This window comes from Podarcis muralis, chromosome 7, assembly GCF_964188315.1.
Source record: "Podarcis muralis chromosome 7, rPodMur119.hap1.1, whole genome shotgun sequence".
NCBI lineage: Eukaryota > Metazoa > Chordata > Lepidosauria > Squamata > Lacertidae > Podarcis > Podarcis muralis.
In genome coordinates this window covers 67,799,472-67,822,998 of record NC_135661.1, presented here as the reverse complement: position 1 = coordinate 67,822,998, position 23,527 = coordinate 67,799,472, and the positions used below count along the sequence as shown (strand labels likewise).

At 47.8% G+C, this 23,527-nt stretch overlaps 1 protein-coding gene across 2 annotated transcripts in view; it reads left to right on the top strand.

The window, feature by feature from the left end:
- ASAP3 (ArfGAP with SH3 domain, ankyrin repeat and PH domain 3) overlaps positions 1 to 23,527 on the top strand; it is a 72,806-nt gene that overhangs the window by 9,097 nt on the left and 40,182 nt on the right. The window contains exons 1-3 of one of the 2 annotated variants that reach the window (XM_077932004.1): positions 5,302 to 6,758; positions 11,727 to 11,799; positions 16,809 to 16,954. In XM_077932004.1, the coding sequence (XP_077788130.1) occupies positions 6,723 to 6,758; positions 11,727 to 11,799; positions 16,809 to 16,954 (255 nt within the window). In that variant the 5' untranslated portion in view covers positions 5,302 to 6,722. Of the gene's footprint in view, positions 1 to 5,301; positions 6,759 to 11,726; positions 11,800 to 16,808; positions 16,955 to 23,527 lie in introns of those variants that run through there. The other variant, XM_028738661.2, reaches the window with a different exon arrangement.

The window sequence follows — 23,527 nt, the reverse complement described above, 5'->3', positions numbered from 1 at the left end:
TGAAAGTTTTGCCTATAGAAGTATATACTGAATTGTGCTTGCTTTTATATCACTGCTTTCTCGACTCTTTTGGCCTGTGGTTGGCTTGTGTGCATGTGCCCCGCATTAAGCAAATGAGCTCCGCTTCCGCATAGTTATGTCCAGAGCGATACATGACCTGTAGGTTGCCCATTTTAACCGGTTAGACAAGATCCCAGAAGACACAGCTTGCAGTTATTTCCTGTAGTTAAGCAAAGTGCTATTGGCCTACATGCATGTGTTTGGGAGACGTCATTTCCTCTGTATAGCAAAATCAGGCGCTGAGTGCCAGTTGGATTGTAGCCAAATTTGGGACACTGAGGAACAAGAGAGGATATATCATTATGCAAGGTTTGCAGAGGGATGAAAATGTATGTCAATCATCTGAAATCATAACGACACTCACTTATCAAAGTTGGCCCACAGGGATGGGGATCTGGCCCGTTGGTCTAAAAAGGTTCCCCACCCTCCACCGGAAGTGAGTGAAGTGGTTGAGGATGCTAGGACTGAATTCAGTGAAGGTTGAGCTCATGGGCTGCAGCCAGCAGGTCAAAGAGAAGAACTGCAAATGCACCTGATCAGAGTTTCTCTCCTTGTCCCACCCTTCTATGATGCTGTCTTATGATTCTGTGTCTTATTTATAGTAAATTATATCTGCCCTGCTCATCCCACCGACCCCAGATAGATACTAGGCTGCCTTTCAGCATAGGTTCTCATCAAATTGTAGCAGGTAGAATCAAGCTGGAGCTACAGTGGTGCCTCGCAAGACGAAATTAATTCGTTCCGCGAATTTTTTCATCTTGCGATTTTTTTCGTCTTGCGAAGCACGGTTTCGGAAAAGTTTTGGAAAGGCTTCAAAAATCACCAAAGTCTTCAAAAACCTCAAAAAAGGCTACCACACCGCGTGCTATGAGTTGCTCCTCGAAGTCAAGTCGCAACTGTATTAACGGTGTTAAGAAAAAGGAAACAAACTTGCAAGACGTTTCCGTCTTGCGAAGCAAGCCCATAGGGAAAATCGTCTTGCGAAGCAACTCAAAAAACCAAAAGCCCTTTCGTCTTGCGAGTTTTTTGTCTTGCGAGGCATTCGTCTTGCGAGGTACCACTGTAATAATAATAAAAAACCCCCAGCATTTATAATTGCCATATAGCAAAATAAATGCATCAGCGAAAAAACAACCCTGATTCAAAACTGGCGTCCGAGGTGGTTAAAAGAACAGAATCTGCATCAGGCTTGCTCTAAGGATGCCTGGACAACATTTCAGAACACCAGAGGCAGGAGGGGAAGTTGGCATTCCTGTCAGAATGGCGAGCCAGGGAGCACCCCAAGGTTGAGGGTCTGGCGCAGTTTCAAGCTGATGGCCTGAGCTGTGACAAGATGGTTTCTCTCCCCCACTCCCTGGTTCAGCTCCCCACTTCCTAAGGGGCTGATCTCCTTTGGGGATTCGCAATACTTGCCACGGCAACCTTTACAAACTGAAATGTGGAAGGAACAAACCTCACATGACCCGGCACTTCTCTTGTTACAGTGGATCTCAAAAAAATCTGTTCTCCAGATTCCCTGTAGCATTCCCTATGTATGCACTTGCTCAGGGAGTCTTTCAGTTCATGTTATTGCTATTGGAACACCCCCAGAATGTTTCCAGACTGATGCAGATTTCAAAGACAAGGGGTGATATGACATCAAGAGGTAGTCATGGCCACCAACTTGGATGGCTTTAATGGAGGGGAAGAATATCAGTAGCTACCAGCCAGGATGGCCTGCTCTCCCTTCCCTGTTGGAGGCAGCATGCCTCTGAATACCAGTAGCTGGCTGGAGTTGCTGTGGTGCTCAGATTCTCCTGAGCATTTGGTTGGTCACTGCGAGAACAGGATGCTGTGCTAGATGGGTCTTTGACCTCTGATCCGGGAGGGCTAATCTTATGAGTAAAACAAGGGAAACCTTCACTGAACAGGGGATAAAACAGCATACCTCAGAGCAGTTGCCAACATGCTGCCCTTCAGATGTTGTTGGACTACAACTCCCATCAGCCCCGAGCAGCAAGGCTAATGGTCAAGGACTATGGATATTGTAGTCCAACAACATTTGGAGTGTACTACTTCTAGAGAAATTGCCTTGGGGTGACATTTCCTCAGTATTGGCTAACAGTTTAGAAAAGACAAAGGAAAAATAAGCTAGTGGATATTGCCCCATGCTACAAGAATGGATTTCAAAATTTGGTTTCCTTCCTGAGCCAAGGTCAGAAACTCTCCTTCACCTCCATCCACCCCATTCTGGGTCTGCATAGGCTGGATTGAAATGTTGTTTTCAGGAGAGAAAGAAAGTCTCATCATGGAGGAAGAGGTGAAGTGGAGGAGGGACACTGTACAGACATGTCTGGGCAAACTTCAGACACTGAAATGGAGAGCTAATTGAGCCTTGTGACAAAAATTTTCAAAACGCTTGCAAAAGCAAACAAACGTGTGTGTGTGTGTGTGTGTGTGTGTGTGTGTGTGTATAGGACATCAACCTTGGCCTCCAGTCTATGAAAATAATTGAGAAATCCAGGATTTTACTGTAACTCTATCCTGGGCAGTAGTGAGTCCATCCTAAAGCAAAGGGAGGGAGTGAAAGATAGTTTTAGGCTGTTAAGTAGATTGCAGCAGTAACTGGGGAGGGGGTGATTAATTGCTTTCCCGCCCATGGTGGATCTCAGGGTGGGTTGTTCCTGATAGTATGAATGTTTAAATGTGTATATTTTATGCAACCCTTGCATAAAAGGGTTTGAAACCCTTGTTATTGAGAGAGAGATGGGTGGCTGTTCTTACCTGCTGATAACATTTCTGTACTTGCTACGATGGATAAATAATGGCTGCAGTCCTTAGAATACACTGCTCACTTTTAATCTGGAATCAGTCCAAGCACAGGGATCTGAATCTTAGTCGTAAATCTGAAAATATTTTGACCCCCTACCTACCATCTGAAATAACTGTGCCTGGTCTTTCACGGAATGTAGTACAGTATTGCCAGCTTGAGGAATTAATGAAAGATCTACAGCAGGGGTAGCCGACGTAGTGCCCTCCAGCAGGATTTGACTACAATTCTCATTAGCCACAGCCAGGATAGCCATGAGCGACCATGTTGGCTACCCAGGATCATACGACTCACGAAACTAGAGTTATTTCCACAGTTTAAGGTCATCAATGAGGAAAAGTGGGGCTCTTGTGCCTTGAATCGGGCAGAAATTCAACTGATTAAGCCTTTTCTAGTACGTATGGAAATAAAATTGCAGGGAAAACCTTGCCTGTTGACACTGCCTGCCAAGCATCTTAGTACTTGACATGTGACCCCCCCCCCCCAATTTAATTCTGAGCCTTCCACGCCACCTGCAAGGAATATGCAAATTTGCATGATGCAAAGTACATGCATTGTTTATGCAAATGCATGCCCTCTTTTGCAGGTAGGGCAGAGGGCCCAAATCCACAGACAGTGTATTGGCCTCAGAAAATCTTCTTGGCACCCCTGACTCTGAATATCTTTTTTTATACTCTGCTGCTCCTAATTTTAGATTTCATAGCTGCCCTTTTCAGGCTGGGCTTCCTTAACAGTTGGCTGAGTTTTATTGCCGTACCAACCAGTTCCCACTTCATTGAGCAGCTCTGCAAAGTGGAGAATGGCTCTCATTGATCTTACTTAACAACCAGCGTGCAAAAGAAAGGGCGATTTCCAAAGAGGCACTCTCTTTCTGACAGCCAGCAAAAGATTCTGACTGGCTAGCAGGGCACATTTGGAAGGAATTCAAGGCTGATTTTAGAATGCAGGGTGTAAATTAGACAATTGCACAGAGAGGCTCCGTGGGGTCAGTGATGGGCTCTAATGCAGTCACAGATGGAGGCTGTGTGAGGTCACCACCAGCTACAGGTGCAGAGCTGTCTCCTCTCTCTCATTCTGGAGACATTTTCCCCTTGCATCTCTGCATCTGTGGCTGAGCTGATTATCCTCAAGGAGGGGTGTATATCTCTCAGAGATTTCGGACTGCAGCTGCAGAAGTCCAGTGGGGCGTGCACAGCTGCCTGGCTTGGCTTCTGCTGGCATGAGCTTGGGGATCTTAGAAAGTAAAATAAAAAGCAGTGTCTTTGGGCAATTGTGGAATATGGTCTGTAAGATGCTACAGTATTTTGCACACCAGGAAGGCTCTTTTTGAACTGTTGATAGACCTAGGGACATAGGTAGTTACCTTGGATGGAGTCAGACTCCTGGCACATCTAGTTTAGTACTGTCAACACTGATTGATGGAGATGCTCCACAGCTTCAGAGGGGGACATTCCTAGTCCGTCTTGGAGATTCTGAGGATTGAACCTGGAACCTTCTGCTTGCAAAGCAGATGCTCTGTTACTGAGCTGTGGTTGGATTGTTGACAGTGGGTTGTGGGAGGGTGATGTCTTCCTAGCAGTTAGTCAACCCATGGTTGGGGAACCTAGGACCCTCCTGATGTTGTTGGACTCCCCTCAGTCCTAGCCAGTATGCTGAATAACCAACAGTAATGGGAATTATAGTCTAGTGCACTGTTTCTCAAACTCGGGTCCCTAGCTGTTGTTGGACTACAGCTCTCATCACCCCTGACCACTGGTCCTGCTAGCTAGGGATGATGGCATTTGTAGTCCAACAATAGCTGGGGATCCACAAAAGGTTTCCCCACACTCTAATCTAACTTCCTTGCCTTAAAAAACAAAGGTACAGAAGTTGCTAGAGAGCAGCGGTAGTGACGTCCTCTTGATGTTGTTAGACTGCAGCTCCCATCATCCCCTGACCATTGGGCATGCTGGCTGTGGCTGATGGGGGTTGTCCAACACATATGGAGAGACCACATTGCGACTCCTGCTGTAGAGCAAGAGAATGGAATACAGGCGACTCTCAACTTATGCTTGGGTTATATTCTGGGCAGTGTTCAAAATTCGGCAGGAGCCAGGCACATTTTGCACCTGGCTATTAACCACTTAGGGACGCAGGTGGCGCTGTGGGTTAAACCACAGAGCCTAGGGCTTGCCGATCAGAAGGTTGGCGGTTCGAATCCCTGTGACGGGGTGAGCTCCCATTGCTCGGTCCCAGCTCCTGCCAACCTAGCAGTTCAAATGCACGCCAGTGCAAGTAGATAAATAGGTACTGCTCCGGCGGGAAGGTAAACGGTGTTTCCATGCACTTCTCTGATTCGCCAGAAGCGGCTTAGTCATGCTGATCACGTGACCCGGAAGCTGTACGCCGGCTCCCTCGGCCAATAAAGCGAGATGAGCACCTCAACCCCAGAGTCGGCCACAACTGGACCTAATGGTCAGGGGTCCCTTTACCTTTATCAGCCACTTCCAACCAAGTGAAGATGCCTGGGCAGCAGGATGGCACCTGACATCTCCACCATCTGGAGGTTCATGCCTGGGGATCACTGGATCTTGACTGTTTTCACACACTAGCAACACAGCCTGCAGAATTCTATCTGTTATATTTTATCTGGACAAATCAGAATGAATTCCATGAACCAAGAAGTCACATTGAAAAATACGACTTTCAAGCTGTCAGGCCCAACAATAACAACTGGGCATTCAATTTTGGGGACTGGTTTAAGGAGCCATATGCCGCCTAGCTTATATATCTGAGTTTGTAAATGTGAATATGCACAAGTTGCAAGTTACCTGTACACTGCACAGCAGACAGGTGAGCTTTCATTGTTGATTGGAGGAGTGGGGCATAGGTCTTGGCTTGAGAATAGGCATGTTTACATATGTTTCGACTGAACAATGCTAGAATGCTTGCAAGAACTTCCAGATCTTTGAAAACAGGAAAGTGAAGGAAGGGGATGTTTCTTCTGAGATGGCAACAAAATGCAAGGGTGTGGCCTCATTCTTAGCTTTTTGAAAAACAAAAACCAAATCTGTTTGCTGCAATTGAGAATCTCGTGCTACTGCGTATAATTAGCAACATGCAGTCTGCCTCTCACCTGTGTCTGGTCTTCCAGGAACAACGTCGGTGTTTGTCCCTCCTGCAGCTCCCGAGACAGGCTCAGGCCTGCCAGGGACACTGTGGATGCTGGTGGAGCCCTGCTTCCTTGCCTAGGTGGATCCCTGACTGTGAGGTTCATGCTGTTTTCAGGGAGCAATCAGAGGCTGACTCAGGGGGCAAATCCAAGCACCTTTGATGGTTGCAGGTTCAAATTAGTTTATTTGCAAAGGTATAACCCACACTTTCACAAAAATATAGCAAGGTGGAGTACAACATCTAAAGATAGAATCAACGAAAAGATCCATAAAAACAGAAATGGATATCAGATACTGATTGGTTAAAAGGAAACCACCCAGAGATTAAGAGCTCTACTGACTGAGCTATCCCAGCTGTTAACATCAGGTTTTAAAGAAAGAGCTAGGGGTGTCTTCCATGCATGCTGAGGGTTGTGTTGGGATCCTCTGGGTTGTGTGTGCTCTAATGCAAGTGCTGATGATGTCCCTTCCCTTAAGAAGACCCCTTTCCCCCAGCCAAGCTCCCCTCCCCGCCACGGTTTTCCTCTGACTTCATCCCATTTTAACAAGTGTTATCCCTTGCTTGACCCTAAACAATTGCTTTCTCCCCATCCAGATGATTACATCCTCCAAGTATTTTTCCAGCACTGTTATCATGACTGAACCTCAGCCAGGCTTCAGGTTAACTCTTTGCTGCTCCGTCCGTCTCTGCAACCTGTTTGATGGTTTGTGGCAGTGCTGCTCACTTAGATGAGCAGGTAAACAAAGACCCTTGCAAGTTGGGATGCGGGAGAAATAAATTCAGTTTGCCGTGAAAATCTGGCAATTAGCCCTGACAGAAAAATCCACCACCAAACTCTCTCTCTCCTAAAGCAAGTAATAAAACTGTTAGTCTTAACCTTAATCCCTGTCCACTGACTTGCACTGACAGGCTAAGCCAGGCTTTCTGATATTTTCCTTCCAATCCCATTCTAAATATACCCATCCCATGCCAAAGGCTTGGAGTGGTAATATCTACAGGGGAAACATGTTTATTGCTACATCCCAAGCTTTGATTTATACAGCCAGGGCATCACATCCCATTTGCCGCTTGAGGTGGAACAGGAAGTGCCTCCCTGCCCTGCTGCTGCTGCTGCCGCTGTCAACACCATCCGCTCTGCTATCACTGCTAATTTCAGTGAAGATCACACCAGTTTTGGGTGAGATGGTGCCACCGCTTCTCTTGCCTCTGGAGGAGGCAGTGGGGTAGGTGGGGTGCCTGCAGGAGTGCTGCCTGGGGGACTTCTGCCACCTGAGGCAGCCTCCTCCCCCTGCCTAATGGCTCTGCCAGCTGCATACAGCTAAGGTGAAAAGCTACAGCGTGCCGCATTGCTGATTTAGGGTCAATAGCCGATTGAGGTTGCTTGTGGTCAGGGCCGGATTTAGGTTTGATGAGGCCCTAAGCTACTGAAGGTAACGGGGCCCTTTATTTGTCCAGCTGTCCTTTGTCAGCAACAAATTGTCACTGTTTTTTTGTGTTGGATATATGCTATATGGTAATTTATGGACCTAATAGGTATCTAAAGCCATTTGCACATAACAAATAGGAGCCTACACAACACTGTTGCTGTATGTAGGTTTTGTTTTATTTGTTTTTTATCTTATATTTTCCTGCCAACCTAGCAGTTCGAAAGCGTGTCAAAGTGCAAGTAGATAAATTGGTACCGCTCTGGCGGGAAGATAAACGGCGTTTCCGTGTGCTGCTCTGGTTAGCCAGAAGCGGCTTAGTCCTGCTGGCCACATGACCCGGAAGCTGTACACCGGCTCCCTCGGCCAGTAAAGCGAGATGAGCGCTGCAACCCCAGAGTCAGCCACGACTGGAACTAATGGTCAGGCGTCCCTTTACCTTTTACCTATCTTATATTTTGGAAATGTACATCCAGTTGTTGTTTTTCTTTTAATTTTTTTTTGGGGGGGCACCCAAGAGAGTGGGACCTTAAGCTACAGCTTGTTTAGCTTATACATAAATCCAGCACTGCTTGTGGTTGTTCCTTCTTAGGGAAGAGCTGTGCGGTAGGGGCTGCCCTGATCTCAGAGGTGGAAGGGAAAGAATGCTTCAGGAGAGCAAGACAGATGGAACCACTGCTAGCTTCATCTGTAACTTGAAGAACTTGCTTTTCCTTCCTCCCTCTCATTACTTTTCCCTTGTGTGTCATATCTCTCTTGAATTGTGAGCCTGAGGGCAGGGGCTGTCTTAGTATTGATATTATTTTTTTGGTCTTGAGAGACTTTTTGGCTACAGGGGTGGTGTGCAATTGCTCATTAATAAGAATAAAAATGCAAAACTCATGCAAATTTGCAAAGCAGCCGATCTCTGGAGACCCTCTGGGTGTGGATGAGCACTTAACAGTGATGGACATTTTGCCTCAAACGGCCAAATAGAGAGATGTTGAGGCTGGTGCCTCTCCTTTTTACTGTGGCAGAAAGGCGTCTTTAAGATCCTGCTTTGTATTGTGATTCTTTGTTTGAATCCCTCCCAGCGAGGGCAGAAGGAAAGTGGGATTGGAAGTTGCTTTGGATGGAAAGGAGGGCTCAGGAGATGGACCTGTTTCCACATTCACAGAGGCTCCTGTTCAGCTGTTGGGGGCATTTTACGCTTTTGGTGCCTCAGCCCCAGCTGCCTTCTTTCTGTTCTCCATGCATGCAAATAGCTTGGTCGGTAGAGCATGGGTTTACATCAGTCAGGGTCATGGGTTCAAGCCCCACATTGTGCAAAATATTCCTGTATTGCAGGGTGATGGACTAGATAACCCTCATGGTCCCTTCCAACTCTACATTTCTATGATTCTACGATTCAGATACCTTCTGTGTGCATTTGTAAGGACACCATTCAGCAGAGATCTCTGCCAACCTTTTTAGCCTCAGTGGCTAGCTGCTTGACTTCTCCTTTTGCATGAGTGAGGTGAAACAAACCAAGCAGTCTTCAGTTAACCATAGTTTCCCATTTTCTCTGAACCAGGAAAGATTGTGACATCTGAATTGCACCACTGACGGTTGGTTTCTAAACAGTGAAATACTTATGCACTAGGAAGTAATAGCATGCGCGACAAAAGGACAAAACGCTTTGCTTTCTTTAAAAAATACAATTGACCTTCTTTAGATGACCTTGGCTATCATTTTATTGGGCAGTATAAAATGTCACTGGAATGGACGCTCTTAAATCCCACTGTAGTTTCTCTGGTGTTGCAATTTAAGTCTTGAATATCTCCTCGAACAGGCCTTTTAAAGTTTACTGCGAACCATTTCTCCCCCTCACTCCCTGATACCTGAAATTATAGCCCTGGATGGAGAGGCACCTTCAGGGATACTGTAACCATGGACAAATGACTGAAGGGGGAGTATTTGGCCTCCAGAAAGGAAATCCCTTCCTGCTATTAAAGGTTCCTAGTCTTGATGGCTGTTTGCTGCCAGCCAGGATTAGAGGCAGGCAGCATGCCTGTGAATTCCAGAGAGGGCTATGATTCTCCTGCCTCCTGCCAGGCAAAAAGGATACTGTAGATATTCTGATAGGGCAACTAAAATGATCAAGGGGTGGAGTGCAGGGCTTTGAACTTTTTAGCTGAGAGGAAAAAGTGAGCAAGAGGTGACATGACCGAAGTTTCTAAAATTATGTATGACATGGAGAAAGTGGAGAGAAAAGTTCTTCTCCCTCTAGAGACCCTGGGGACATGCAATGAAGCTGAATGTTGGAAGATTCGGGGCAGATAAAAGAAGGCGCTTCTTCACATAGTGCATAGTTAAACTATGGAACTTGCTCTCATGGGAGGGGAGGCAGTGATGGGCACCACCCTTCCTCACCATGTCTTTGATTCAAACGGATGTCTGTCTGCGCTCTCCCTGAGTGCAGGCTCCATTTTTGTAATTGGCTATGTCTTTTGAAGGACATAGGACACGGGTGGCGCTGTGGGTAAAAGCCTCAGCGCCTAGGGCTTGCCGATCGAAAGGTCGGTGGTTCGAATCCCCGTGGCGGGGTGCACTCCCGTTGTTCGGTCCCAGCGCCTGCCAACCTAGCAGTTCGAAAGCACCCCCTGGTGCAAGTAGATAAATAGGGACCGCTTACCAGCGGGAAGGTAAACGGCGTTTCCGTGTGCGGCTCTGGCTTGCCAGAGCAGCGATGTCACGTTGGCCACGTGACCCGGAAGTGTCTCCGGACAGCGCTGGCTCCCGGCCTCTTTAGTGAGATGGGCGCACAACCCTAGAGTCTGTCAAGACTGGCCCGTACGGGCAGGGGTACCTTTACCTTTACCTTTATGTCTTTTGAAACATAGTAGTGTTTTGACTTTGACATCAGAGCCAACTGCTAGGGGCCGAGGTCCCTTCACACCTCCAATAAAATATTTGAGGAGGCTGGGTCCCTCCAAACTTGATGGGCATTGCCATTCAGATGGTGAGTGTGTGCTGCATCTTGTGATCAGTTACGCAGGATGGTGCTTACCTGCCCCTCCTCGCCTGTTTTGTTCAAGTTGGCACCCTTGCTTGCATAGTTTTGCTGCTGCCTTTGCTGTGATCCAGTGCACGACTGTTAAATAAGTGGATGCTATACTTAATGGGTTGTTGCCTGGTTCTTTTATTAAGAGGCAAACCAAGAGGAAGCCAGATAACTTTCATTAGGTGGAATTGCTCAAAAAAGAAAAAAAATTCCTTCCAGTAGCACCTCAGAGACCAACTAATACCCAGATACTTATCTGAAGAAGTGTGCATGCACACGAAAGCTCATACCAATAACAAACTTAGTTGGTCTCTGAGGTGCTACTGGAAGGAATTTTTTTCTTTTGTTTCGACTACAGCAGACCAACACAGCTACCTACCTGCTCAAAAAAGGAAAGGCTTCGCAACCTCGTCCCAAAGCTTCAATTTTCGTTGCCAAGGATAGGGTTTTAATACTCTGCCTAACTCACACGTGTTGGAGACTGGAGAGATAAATTGTATTTAGTATGTCCTCTCCTAGCCATCAATAACCCGTCCCACAGACACATCAGAAGCTCCTGTATACCAAGTCAGACCATTCGCCCATTTAGCTTGTCTGCAGTGTAGACACTTGACTGGTGCTCTCTGTACTGGCTGGCAGTGTCTCTCTAGACTTTCAGACCCTACCTGGAGATGCCGGGGATTGAACCTAGGACCTTTTGCAAGCAAAACCGTTGCTCTACTGCTGAGCTGAGCTCCTCGACAGACCACATTCCAGTCTCAAGACAGAATGCAAGAGAAGGCAGCAGACATTCAAATGAGGCCCTGCTAGGTGCTTAGGCAGGTTTCAGGTTGCGCCAGGGGCTGCCTGAATGTCTTGTGCTGAGGTCTTCCCCATCATTTGATACCTTTGATCCTTTCAAACTAGAAGCGCCTGTGATCTTCTGCATGCAAAACGTGTTCTCTGCCACAGAGCTATGCCCTTGTTGCAGCCAGGGAGGAACTGGCTGGAAGCCACACCTCCTTTTCTGCGCTGTTCCGTCAATGCATTTTCTCTCTTTCAGTCTCTGCACACCCACCCACCCCCTCCCCATGCTTGGGATCTCTCCACTCCAGATTCGGGTAGCCTGGCAGCTGCCTTGCACATCTGCCACAGGCCGGAGCTTCAAAGAGACTTTGTGTGGCCTGGCAATTCCCTCTTCCCGCCTCCCGACTTGGCACTGCCCAGCAACTCTGACAAACCTTTGTGTCTTTTTCTCTCTCTCCCTTTTGCCTCGCAGAGCCTGGATGGAGACCAAGCCATTCTCCAGCGGATCAGGAAATATGTGAAAGCTATTCATGCTTCTGGGCTCAGTAAGTTAATGCTCTCTGCGTGCTGGTGTGGCCGCCAAGGGGAGGGGAAGAGTGGGGGGACACCTTGGGGGGAACGGGTAGGTTCTGCCAGGTGTGTGCAAAGTGCAATCTGACTCCCCTGTACAGTGTGAGCAGTGTCATTTGAATAACCCAGTCGAGAGAGAAAATGAAATTTACTGGGCAAACTGAACAAAAGCAGTGCATAACTTGTGCATAACTTGAGGAGAAATAATCAGGGTTGTGGTTTTTTATGTCTTTTAGAACAGGCCTCCTTCAAAGCAGAAAGATATTCAACAGTGCATACTGAGGAAAAGCTCCCTCAGAACTCCCACAGCCAATCAGGGCACAAGGATCATGCCATTCTGATTGGGTGCTAGGCAAACACTTCCACTACCACCCCCCTCTTGATTGGCTGTCTTAACTGTCATTAGAATGAACCCTTAGGCTACTAACCGAATGATCCCTGCTGTTGTACTTCAAACAATCGGGGAACTTGGGAAGCTGCCCTACACAGTCAGATCATTGGTCCATCTAGCTTGGTATTGTTCATGCTAATAGACAGTGGCTTTTTACAGAGTTTTAATGCTGGACTATTTCCCAGACCCTGCTTCTCCAGCTTCTTGGTTTTCTGATTTAAGCTCTGCCACCAAGTTGTTGCAGCCCTTCTCTTCTTCTGGATTTTGGAGAAACTCCCTTTAACCTCTTTCTTAGCATTTCACCCTGGTCTAGTTCACAAACCGTCACCCGCAAAGTCCGGTGACTCTACAAGATGACTCTCTTTGGTGGGTTATATGAATTGGGACCTGGATTTGCCCTCTCCCAGCTGCCCCATCACCAGACTGACCTTTTGCTTTCCCCACAGAAGCTGTGCTGTTTGTAAACATTCTGTGACAGCCTCCTTCGCAGCTAAACATATTTGGAGATTTTATGAGGTTGCGCTGGCAGCAGGAACGCAATTTGCCTTGGTGCATGGTTTAGCTGATGTCATCCTTGTGCAATCTGCTTTCAAAATATATAAATTGCAACACAAGACTTCTGGATTAGGATCTCTTTGAATGCGAAGGCATAACAAAATCTGCACTGAGCATTCTTGCCCTCGAACATCACAAGTGAAGGATTTGGAACCTGCGGCCCTCCAGATGTTGCTAGACTACAACTCCCATCCTCCCCAAGCTGGCTGGGGCTGATGGGAGTTGTTGTTCAACAACATCTGGAGGGCAGCAGGTTGGTGAAGGGGGGCCCCTAGCCGATGATGATGATGATGATATATATGCCGCCCATCTGACTGGGTTGCCCCAGCCACTCTGAGAGGCCCTCAACAAAATGCTTAAAGCACACCAAAACCTCAAACATTAAAAACCTCCCTATACAGGGCTGCCTTCAGATGTCTTCTAAAGGTCAGATAGTTGTTTATTTCCTTGACATCTGATGGGAAGGCGTTCCACAGGGCAGGCGTTACTACTGAAAAGGCCCTCTGCCAGGTTCCCTGTAACTTCACTTCTTGCAGTGAGGGAACCGGCAGAAGACCCTTGGAGCTAGATCTCAGTGTCCGGGCTGAAGGATGTGGGTGGAGACGCTCCTTCAGATATACTGGCCCAAAGCTATTTAGGGCTTTAAAGATCAGTACCAACACTTTGAATTGTGCTCGGAAACGTAGTGGGAGCCAATGTAGATCCTTTAGGACTAGTATTATATGGTCCTGGCGGCCGCTCCCAGTCATCAGTCTAGCTGCCGCATTCTGGATTAGTTGTAGTTTCTGAGTCACCTTCAAAGGTAGCCCCCAGTCTCTGTATATGCCACACATGCACCTCAGATTCATTCAAGAGGCCTAAAGGATGGTGTTGGAAGCAATTCAGGTTTCTCTCATTGCTAATATTCTAGGACCCAGGAGCTCACAGACCACAGTGTTGGGCCGTGCCTTTAATGGTGTAAGCAGACTGGAAGGGCTCAGGGCTGTTGTTTGCCTGAGGCCTCATTCTAAATAAAGCTTGCTGGATAATCTTGGGCTGGTCACAGTCTCTCATCCTGATTTGTTGTGAAGGTAAAATGGGGAGGAGTATGCCACCTTGAGCTACTTCGAGGAAAGGTGTGATATACAGTGGAACCTCTACTTTTATCATCCATCCTGGCTGATAAAAGCGAGCCGGGAAGGGCTGGGCGATGGGCTCTGCGGGGTGGTGAATGCTTCCCTCTGTGAGGGAGCCTTCCCAGACCCGCTGAAAGAGGCGGTCATTAAACCGCTTCTTAAAAAAACATCTTTAGACCCAGCCAATTTGGCCAACTATCGCCCAGTCTCAAATTTACCATTCTTGGGCAAGGTGATTGAGCGGGTGGTTGCCAGACAACTCCAAGCACGCCTGGAGGATGCGGACCATTTGGATCCCTTCCAATCGGGATTCAGGCCTCACCATGGGACTGAAACTGCCTTGGTCGCGCTGGTTGATGATCTCCGGCGGGCTAGGGACAAAGGTGAGAGCTGTTTCCTAGTTCTGCTGGATCTCTCAGCGGCCTTTGACACCATCGACCATAACATCCTTCTGGACCGTCTAGAGGGGCTGGGAGCTGGGGGCACTGTTATACGGTGGTTCCGCTCCTTTCTCCTGGGCCGTGTCCAGAAAGTGGTGGTGGGGGATGAGTGTTCAGACCCCTGGGCTCTCACTTGTGGGGTGCCTCAGGGTTCCGTCCTCTCCCCCATGCTTTTTAATATCTATATGAAGCCGCTGGGAGAGATCATCAGGGGGTTTGGGCTGGGTGTTCATCAGTATGCAGATGACACCCAGCTCTACCTCTCCTTTAAATCAGAACCAGTGAAGGCGGTGAAGGTCCTGTGTGAGTGCCTGGAGGCTGTTGGAGGATGGATGGCGGCTAACAGATTGAGGCTGAATCCTGACAAGACAGAAGTACTGTTTTTGGGGGACAGGGGGCGGGCAGGTGTGGGGGATTCCCTGGTCCTGAAGGGGGTAACTGTGCCCCTGAAGGACCAGGTGCGCAGCCTGGGAGTCATTTTGGACTCACAGCTGTCCATGGAGGCACAGGTTAATTCTGTCTCCAGGGCAGCTGTCTACCAGCTCCACCTGGTACGCAGGCTAAGACCCTACCTGCCCGCAGACTGTCTTGCCAGAGTGGTGCATGCTCTAGTTATCTCCCGCTTGGACTACTGCAACGCGCTCTACGTGGGGCTACCTTTGAAGGTGACTCGGAAACTGCAATTAATCCAGAATGCGGCCGCTAGACTGGTGACTGGGAGTGGCCGCCGGGACCACATAACACCAGTTCTGAGAGATCTGCATTGGCTCCCAGTACGTTTCCGAGCACAATTCAAAGTGTTGGTGCTGACCTTTAAAGCCCTAAACGGCCTCGGTCCAGTATATCTGAAGGAGCGTCTCCACCCCCATCGTTCAGCCCGGACACTGAGATCCAGCGCCGAGGGCCTTCTGGCGGTTCCCTCATTGCGAGAAGTAAGGTTACAGGGAACCAGGCAGAGGGCCTTCTCGGTAGTGGCTCCTGCCCTGTGGAACGCCCTCCCAGCAGATGTCAAAGCAATAAACAACTATTTTACTTTTAAAAGTCATCTGAAGGCAGCCCTCTTTAGGGAAGTTTTTAATGTTTGATGCTGTACTGTTTTTAATATTCAGTTGGAAGCCGCCCAGAGTGGCTGGGGAAACCCAGCCAGATGGGCGGGGTATAAATAATAAATTATTATTATTATTATTATTATTATTATTATTATTATTATGGACCTAATCAGTTCTGGAGGTCCGTCCGTAAGTCGATTCGGGTCGCTGGTAGAAGTGCCGTTGTGCACAGGTGCATTCGGCGGCAGTGTGCTTCTGCGTGTGCGCAAACGGCAGAAGCCGCTTCTGCACATGCGTGAATCATGGCAAACCCTGTATTTACTTATGGGTTTGCCGCGGTCGCAACTTGGATTGGGCCCAAGCAGAGGTGATCGTAGAGGTTCTGCTGTACAGTCATACCTCGGGTTACAGACGCTTCAGGTTGCGTTTTTTTGGGTTGCGGGCCGCCAAAACCCAGAAGTACCGGAACGAGCACATGTGCAGAAGTGCCGAATCGCAACCCGTGCATGCGCAGGCACTGGTTGTGAACGCTGGGAATTGCAAATGTGCATCCCACACAGATCACGTTCGCAACCCGAGCATCCACTGTAAATGCAATGAAAGGAAGGAAGGAAGGAAGGAAGGAAGGAAGGAAGGAAGGAAGGAAGGAAGGAAACTGCAGTGGGGGTGTCGGATGTTGCTGGAGACTCAGTCGAAGAGGCTCAAGTATGCACCATGCAGCCCTCTCCTCACAGCTGCTGGTGCACACCCAGCACCACTGCCACAAAATTGCTTTGCACAATTCAGCACATGCCTACATAATGCCTGCCAGTTGGTGTTCCTGCTGGGCTATTAATGGGTGCTGGTCATGATGGATATATATTACCTCCAGGATCAGAGGCAGCATGCCTCCAACTATTCGTTGTTGGGGAACATGAGCTCTCTTGCCCTCACGCCCAGCTTGTTGGCTTCCCAGAGGTGCCCGCTTTGCCATGGTGAGAAACAAGACAAGGAGCTAGAACAAATTCATACCATACAACTAAAACACACTGGCAGCACTTTAAATAGTTGTTGCTTCCCCCACCTCCCGGTGAATTCTGGGAACTGTGGTTTGTTTAAGGGCGCTGAGACTTATTTTCCTAACTGAATTACATTTCCCGGTGTTCCCTAGCAAAAGAGATTGATGGTAAACTACTCTGGGACTAGTAGCTCCCGTGATGGCAGCTCTCAGCTCCCTTAACAAATGACAGCAGAAGCCACGATTGCTTAAAGCGGTGTCATAGCGCTTTAAATGTATGGTGTGAATGTGGTTCAGTATAAAGCTCTTGTCTGATCCTGCAGGGCTGTCTTCATGTTCAAATTCCACACACTGCTTTGCTTCTTCCCTGACTTCTGTGGGTATCTGGATCCGGCAGAAACCTTCCATTCTCCTGATTTTTGTGTCTTCTTCCTTAGCACATGTGGAGAACGAGGAGCAGTACAGCGAAACTCTGGAGAACTTTGGCAACAACCACCTTTCACAGAACAATCATGAGCTTTCCACGGGATTCTTGAATCTGGCTGTCTTCACCAGGGAAGTGACGGCACTTTTCAAAAATCTGGTAAGGGGCGGCATTAGGTCTGCTTTTCTTTTCCGTCAAATATCTCCACTACATTCTTCTTCTCAATCCAAATGTGTACACCACCTATTTAGAGGGAGGGGATATTCAACCAGACTCGGCACTTTTAATATGGGAACTGCTTCTTTAAAAGAAATGAATATGCCAAAATTCCTTAACCCCTACAACTCCCATAAGCCCCAGTCCAGTGGTTACTGTTGCTCACTAGGGCCACATTTGCAGCATACATTTAAAGCACCATGGTGGGAGAAAACCATGACTTTTTAAAGTGGTACCACATTGCTTTAAATGTACAGTGCGGATGTGGCTAGAGTCTTTTCTGCAGCCCCTTTAAAAAGATCTTTATTATTCTGACATTAATGTTGGAGGCTTACAGTCCTCTTTCTCATGCGCATCTGATGAGGTGGATTCAGACCTGCAAAAGCTTACACCATAATTAATGGAATTACGTTCTTCAAGACTTTAAGGGAATCTGTTTCAGCCGAAGCAACACAGATAACTCCCTCTCTGGAAGGTGATGCAATTGTGAAGGTGCCGGTCTTGTTTGGGGCAATAGGTTCCTATATTTCAACCACTGCATTTCTGTAAGGCGTGTTTTCCTTACTGCTGTGTTTCCAGCTATGTGTCCTCTGTTGATGCTGGGGCCCATTTTCACAAAGCGGGCTGCTGCTACGAGGTGGTCTGTTTGAGGGAAGGATTTTTATGAATATGGTGGGAACTCTTGAAAGAACTAGGAGTGGGTGAATCTGTCAATTTCTGTTTCAGTAGTTTATTTTTACAATCTACAGTTCAGTTCTCCATTTCCACATCAGTTTGCATATATATATATATATGTGTGTGTGTGTGTGTGTGTGTGTGTGTCCTCATGAAGATTCATCATCATCTTAGTGAGAATTCATTGTACAAAATACACATTTTTATACAGTGGTATCTCGGGTTACAGACGCTTCAGGTTACAGATTCCGCTAACCCAGAAACAGTACCTCGGGTTAAGAACTTTGCTTCAGGATGAGAACAGAAATCGTGCTCTGGCGGAGCGGCAGCAGCAGGAGGCCCCATTAGCTAAAGTGGTACCTCAAGTTAAGAACAGTTTCAGGTTAAGAACGGACTTCCAGAACGAATTAAGTTCTTAACCAGAGGTACCACTGTATGCAGTTTTGCCCAACATACACAGTTTTGCAAAGCTATTTCCCCTAAGGAAAGCATTTTATTCCATTATTTTCACTAACTTAGGCATTTAAATGTGTGTGCTTACCCTAGTATATGCATTTTTGTACATATCACCAGGTTGGTGATACTCGAAGTACTATGACTTTTGGAGGGTGGCTGTGTTCTGGTGTGCAAATTGTTCGAAAAGTTTGCCTTCAAATGCAAACTCAACTCTTTTCTCACCTGTCCCTAAAAAGGACCATTAGTGTTTGCATTTGTACTGGTTGGGCAGAGGGAGAAGGAACGTGGGCTGCATCTGTGTGACTTTGCTGCTTGTTGCCACTAATGGTGGTCTCTTCCTGCCCCCCCCCAGCTTCCCCCTTTAACGTAAATCGGAAACCTCTGGGCAGCGGCTATGTTGTTCATGGCTGGGGACTGAAGGAACTGTGCTGTGGGTTCTGTGTGCTAGAGCAGGCTCTGGCTGGGTATGTTTGGTTTAAACAGAAGCCCCATGTCTCATATTACAGCCCCCTTGCAAATGTGTAAGGAAAGAAAGAAAAAATAACGATGTGGAAGGGAAAATGTGGAAGGAAGGAAAGGGGGGGGGGGACCCTGTTTGATATGGCCCTAGCGGAAGAGCACATGAAAACAATGCTTGGGTATGTGCCACTTTAGGGTAGCTAATATGATGCCCTCCAGATGTTGCTGGAAAGCAGCTCCCTGACCTTCCAGCTTCTAACCCTGATGGTTGTGGTCTGCTTCCATTGTTGGAGGCAGTAATGCTTCTGAATGCCCATTGCTGAAAACCACAGGAGGGGGAGAGTGCTGTTGTGCTCAAGTCCTGCTTGCAGGCTTCCCATAGGCAATCTGGTTGACCGCCTTGAGAGCAAGTGGCTTGATCGGCACTTCCGGGTTGGCGCGACTGGCTAATGGCGGATTCCCTCCGAGCTCCGGAGGGAATCGGCTCAGCAGGGGATCGGGTCTTACTGTGCCGGCGACACGGGGACCCTCAAAAACCACGGACACGGAGGCCGTGGACATGGTGACTCAGCGGGCACCGTAAGCGCCCCCCGACTCGTGAAAGAGCCTTTTTAAAGGCTAAGGATCGGGTGCCAGGGAGCGGCGTGGTGCTGTGAGTCTTCCGCTCCCCCTGCCGAGCGAAGCCGCATGCCATTCTTCAGTCAGCGCTGACTTCTTCCTGCTAAATTTGGACTTAAAAGCAAGAGCAACAACCCGTGAGTAATTTGAAAATTGGATTATAAATTTTTCGGCTTGGATTTGGTACGAACGGGGGAGCCGAAAAAAAAGGGAAGTCCGTCTCCTCCATATTGTTAACAGTGCAAAGCAAGGACCTGTCAACTAAAGTTGCGGGAAAACTTGTGTGATTGGATAAAAGATATAAACCTCACGGATTTAAAAGAACTAAGCTAAGATGCTGGAGGACAAGAGATTACTTTGTTTGAATAAAGTACCACCCTACTCAAGCCCGGGAGCAACCCGAGTTAAGAGCCTGCTGAGACATAGATACTTTTGACAGCTGTCAAACTAGCTGTCAAAGCTGAAAGAACTGAAAATTGAAACTTTAACCGACTAAATCGTTACAAAATATTGCAAATAAGGAAAGATTGTTACAAACAAATTTGACTTTTGGATCGGAGAGGGAAAGATTACTAAGTAACCAGAATCCCTCTAGAGGGGATTCTTGGACATTGCAAGAATGGAACTAAAACAAGGAATAGAGGAAATACGTGCTGGCTTGGAGAAGCTGACCTCCCTCGTGGGAAAATTGTTACAGATGAATGAGAAAGGCCTTGTTTTGTCTACGAGCCCACCAAACCCGAAGCTATCTGAAAACACACTAACTGACTTGAAAAGGGACTCGCTGTTCAAAACACAGGCAGCTGGACAAGGAAAAGAACCTAAGATTGAGGAGGAAAAGACACCTGCCAAGCAAGAGGAGCTGAAGGAAGTGAAGGCCGAGACACTATATAAGAGAGAAGAGAGACTGAGACCTGCTAAGAAGAAACCTAAACTGACCAAGGTGAAAATAGGATTATTTGGGACATTGTAGCACAAACAACAGCTGGGACCCAAGTTTGAGAAACACTGATAGAAGGACCCAACAGTCTGTCTAGGTATAAGGCAACTTCCTGTGTTCCCATCCATATTCAAATTTTGTTGTTGCATAAGTGGCCATCCTATGACTATTCCTGCCTTAGGCAGATCCAGCATGCTGATGCAAAACGGTGATGTCACAGGAGTGGCTGTTGCCTTCTGTAAAGTTCTTTGAACAGGACTGGTCCTACCATGAAGCAGAATTGAGGCAGCCAGAAATGCTGGTTGTCAGGGAGTGGCAGCAAGGTCCTGGAGGTTACAGAGCCTGCCCTGCACTCCCTAACCTAGCTGCCCACCCTTGAGGGCAGTGGAGGAGGATGCCTCACCAGGAATACTGTTCTGCAAGGTTCACCGAAACAAGCTGAGCACCCGATGGCCCAGGAAGGGCCGTAGCTCAGTGGTGGAGCATCTGTATTTGCATGCAGTATAAGGCCGATTCCTATGCTCTTCAGAGCTGTGCTGTGGTTTCTTCAGCTGTGCCTGTAGCACATCTGTACTTGATCACAATCTACAGCCGTGATTCCATTTTGCTTTTTCTGAGTCAGCATGTCAGTGGGTGGCACTGACTTGGTTTCATGTGTAGGTTCTTCAGCACAGCCACATAAAACTCGCAGGGTGGGTTTTCTTTATTTTCTTCTCTCCTCCTTTTCCCTCCTAAGAGAGGTTGGCCCGAGACTTAGAATCATAGAAACTTAGAGTTGGAAAGGGACCCCAAGGGTCATCTATTCCAACTCCCTGGAATGCAGGAACCTCAGCTAAAGCATCCATCACAGATGGCCATCCAACCTCTGCTAAAGAAACCTCCAAGGGAGGACTTCTCGTGGGAGTCTTTTCCACTGCTGAACAGCTCTTACTGTCAGAAATGTTTTCCAAATACTTAGTTGGAATCTCCTTTCCTGCAACTTGAAGCCATTGGTTCAAGTCCTATTCTCCGGAGCAGGTGAAAACAAGCATGCTCCCTCCTCCATGTGACAGCCCTTAAGATATCTGAAGATGGCTATCAGATCTCCTCTCAGTCTCCTCTTTTCCAGGCAAAACATACCCAGCTCCTTCAAGCGCTCCTCATAAGGCTTAGTTTCCAGACCCTTGATCATGGTTAACCTCCTCTGCACACATTCCAGTTTATCAATATTCTGCTTAGATTGTGGTGCCCAGAATTGGACATAGTATTCCAAATGTGGTCTGGCTAAGGCTGAATAGAATGGTCTGGACACTGTGCTTCTGTTGATGCAGCCTAGAATAGCATTAGCTTTTTTTGTTTTTGCTGCTGCGTCACACTGTTGACTCATGTTAACCAAGACCCCTAGATCCTTTTCACATGTACTGTAGTAAGCCAGGTGTCCCCCATCCTATATATGTATCTGGTTCTTCCTGCCTAAGTGCAGAACCTTATGTTTGTCCCTGTTGAAATTCATTTTCTTAGCTTGCACCCAGTTCTCCAATCTGTTAAGGTCATTTTGAATTCTGATTCTGTCTTCTGCGGCCTTCACTACTCACCCAGTTTGGTGTTATCTGCAAGTTTGATGAGCATCCCCTCAATTCCATCCAAGTCATAAAGACATTGAACAACAACAGGCCCTGGACAGAACCCTGGGGCACCCCACTTGTCACTTTTTCCGGGATGACGAGGAACAATTAATGAGTACTCTTTGGGTTCGGTCAGTCAACCAGCTACAAATCCACCTAACAGTTACCTCATTCAACCCACATTTTACCAGCTTCCTTGCAAGAATATCATGGGGGACTTTGTCAAAAGCCTTACTGAAATCAAGATACAGTCATAGCTCGGGTTGAAGTAGCTTCGGGATAAGTATTTTTGGGTTGTGCTCTGCGGTGACCCGGAAGTAACGGAGCACGTTACTTCCAGGTTCCGCCACTTGCACATGCGCAGACGGTCAAAATGACGTCACGCGCATGCACAGACGCGGCGAATTGCGAGCCGCGTGGATGCGGGCTGCATTCGCTTCTGAATGTGAACGGGGCTCCGGAACAGATCCCATTCGCATCCAGAGGTACCACTGTACATTATGTCCACAGCATTTCCCTGATCCACCAAGTTTGTACTTCCATCAAAAAAGGGAAATCAGATTGGTCTGGCATGACTTATTTTTGAGAAACCCATGCTGGGACTTAGTAATCATAGCATCCTTTTCTAAATACTCAGACTGACTTTTTGGATGCTCGGGAGGTAGTCCTGTAGGCTGTCAGGTCTCCAACTGAACCAGGCTTGTTTCTTTTGTCTCTGGTCATGTTACGGTTTTGGCCATGCGATTCTCTCACCTGACCCCCCCTTCCGCTTTCCAGCTGTGGGTTGTGGCTTTTGCAAGGCGGGGAGAAAGGGCTGACTTGCCTGTGGGTTTTGTGGCAGTGGAGGAGTAGATGTGGCTTGTGGGCAGACCAGACATTTTTGTGCCTTGCAGCCATCTGAGGCTGCGCTGGAGTCTCCTACACAGGAAGAGGCTTCTCTTGCCATGAGACAAATGGAGGAGGTTTAGCATCTCTAGTCTCTCCCCCCCCCCTTTGCCACTGTTTCCATTTCTGCATGCCATCCCAAATCTGGCCTGCTTGAGGGTTGAGGGAAGAAGAGCAGGAAACAATATTTACCTTAGTTGGAGTGAGGCTTGCATAGTCCAATAAATAAGAGTCCCTTTCTGGACCTGCCTCTGCAGATAGCAGGGGTGGGGAACCCCAGACACAAACCCCACCTGGCAGGGAGAAAAAAATCTGGGGGGGGGGGGCACAGAAGGGGCAAAGCATATTTCTAGTTAAGCATGCTGTGTCCCACATGCTAAGATCTCTGAAAAGAACAAGTGTTAATGACAGGATTCCAGCAATGCAGGGGGAAAATGGGGGTGTAAGCTCTTTGGTTTTGGGGGGGTCCTCACCCCCTGCCCCATCTTGTGCCACACATGTTCCCCAGCCACACCCCATCTGCCCAAGCTGTGTCCCCCACCAGCCCTGATTCACACCCTGCTGGAGTGCATTTGCTTGCCTGGAATAACAGAACCATACAATTTTAGGCTTGGAAGGGTGACCCCAAAGGTCATTTAGTCCAACCCCCTGCAATGCAGGAATCTTTTGCCCCACATGGGAATGTGCCCTTGGACTCCGATAATGCCTTTTGCTTGCCTGGATGGAGGACAGAGAGGCGTGAAGGTACCAGCCTAGCGTACAAAAGTAAATTTTTTAGATTCGTTGCTCTGCCTGCTTTTGCTTCTGGCCCCAGCCACCACTATCATGTGGCCTCTAGGTGTTAAGTTGTGGGTGAACATATCAGACGACACAGTGATT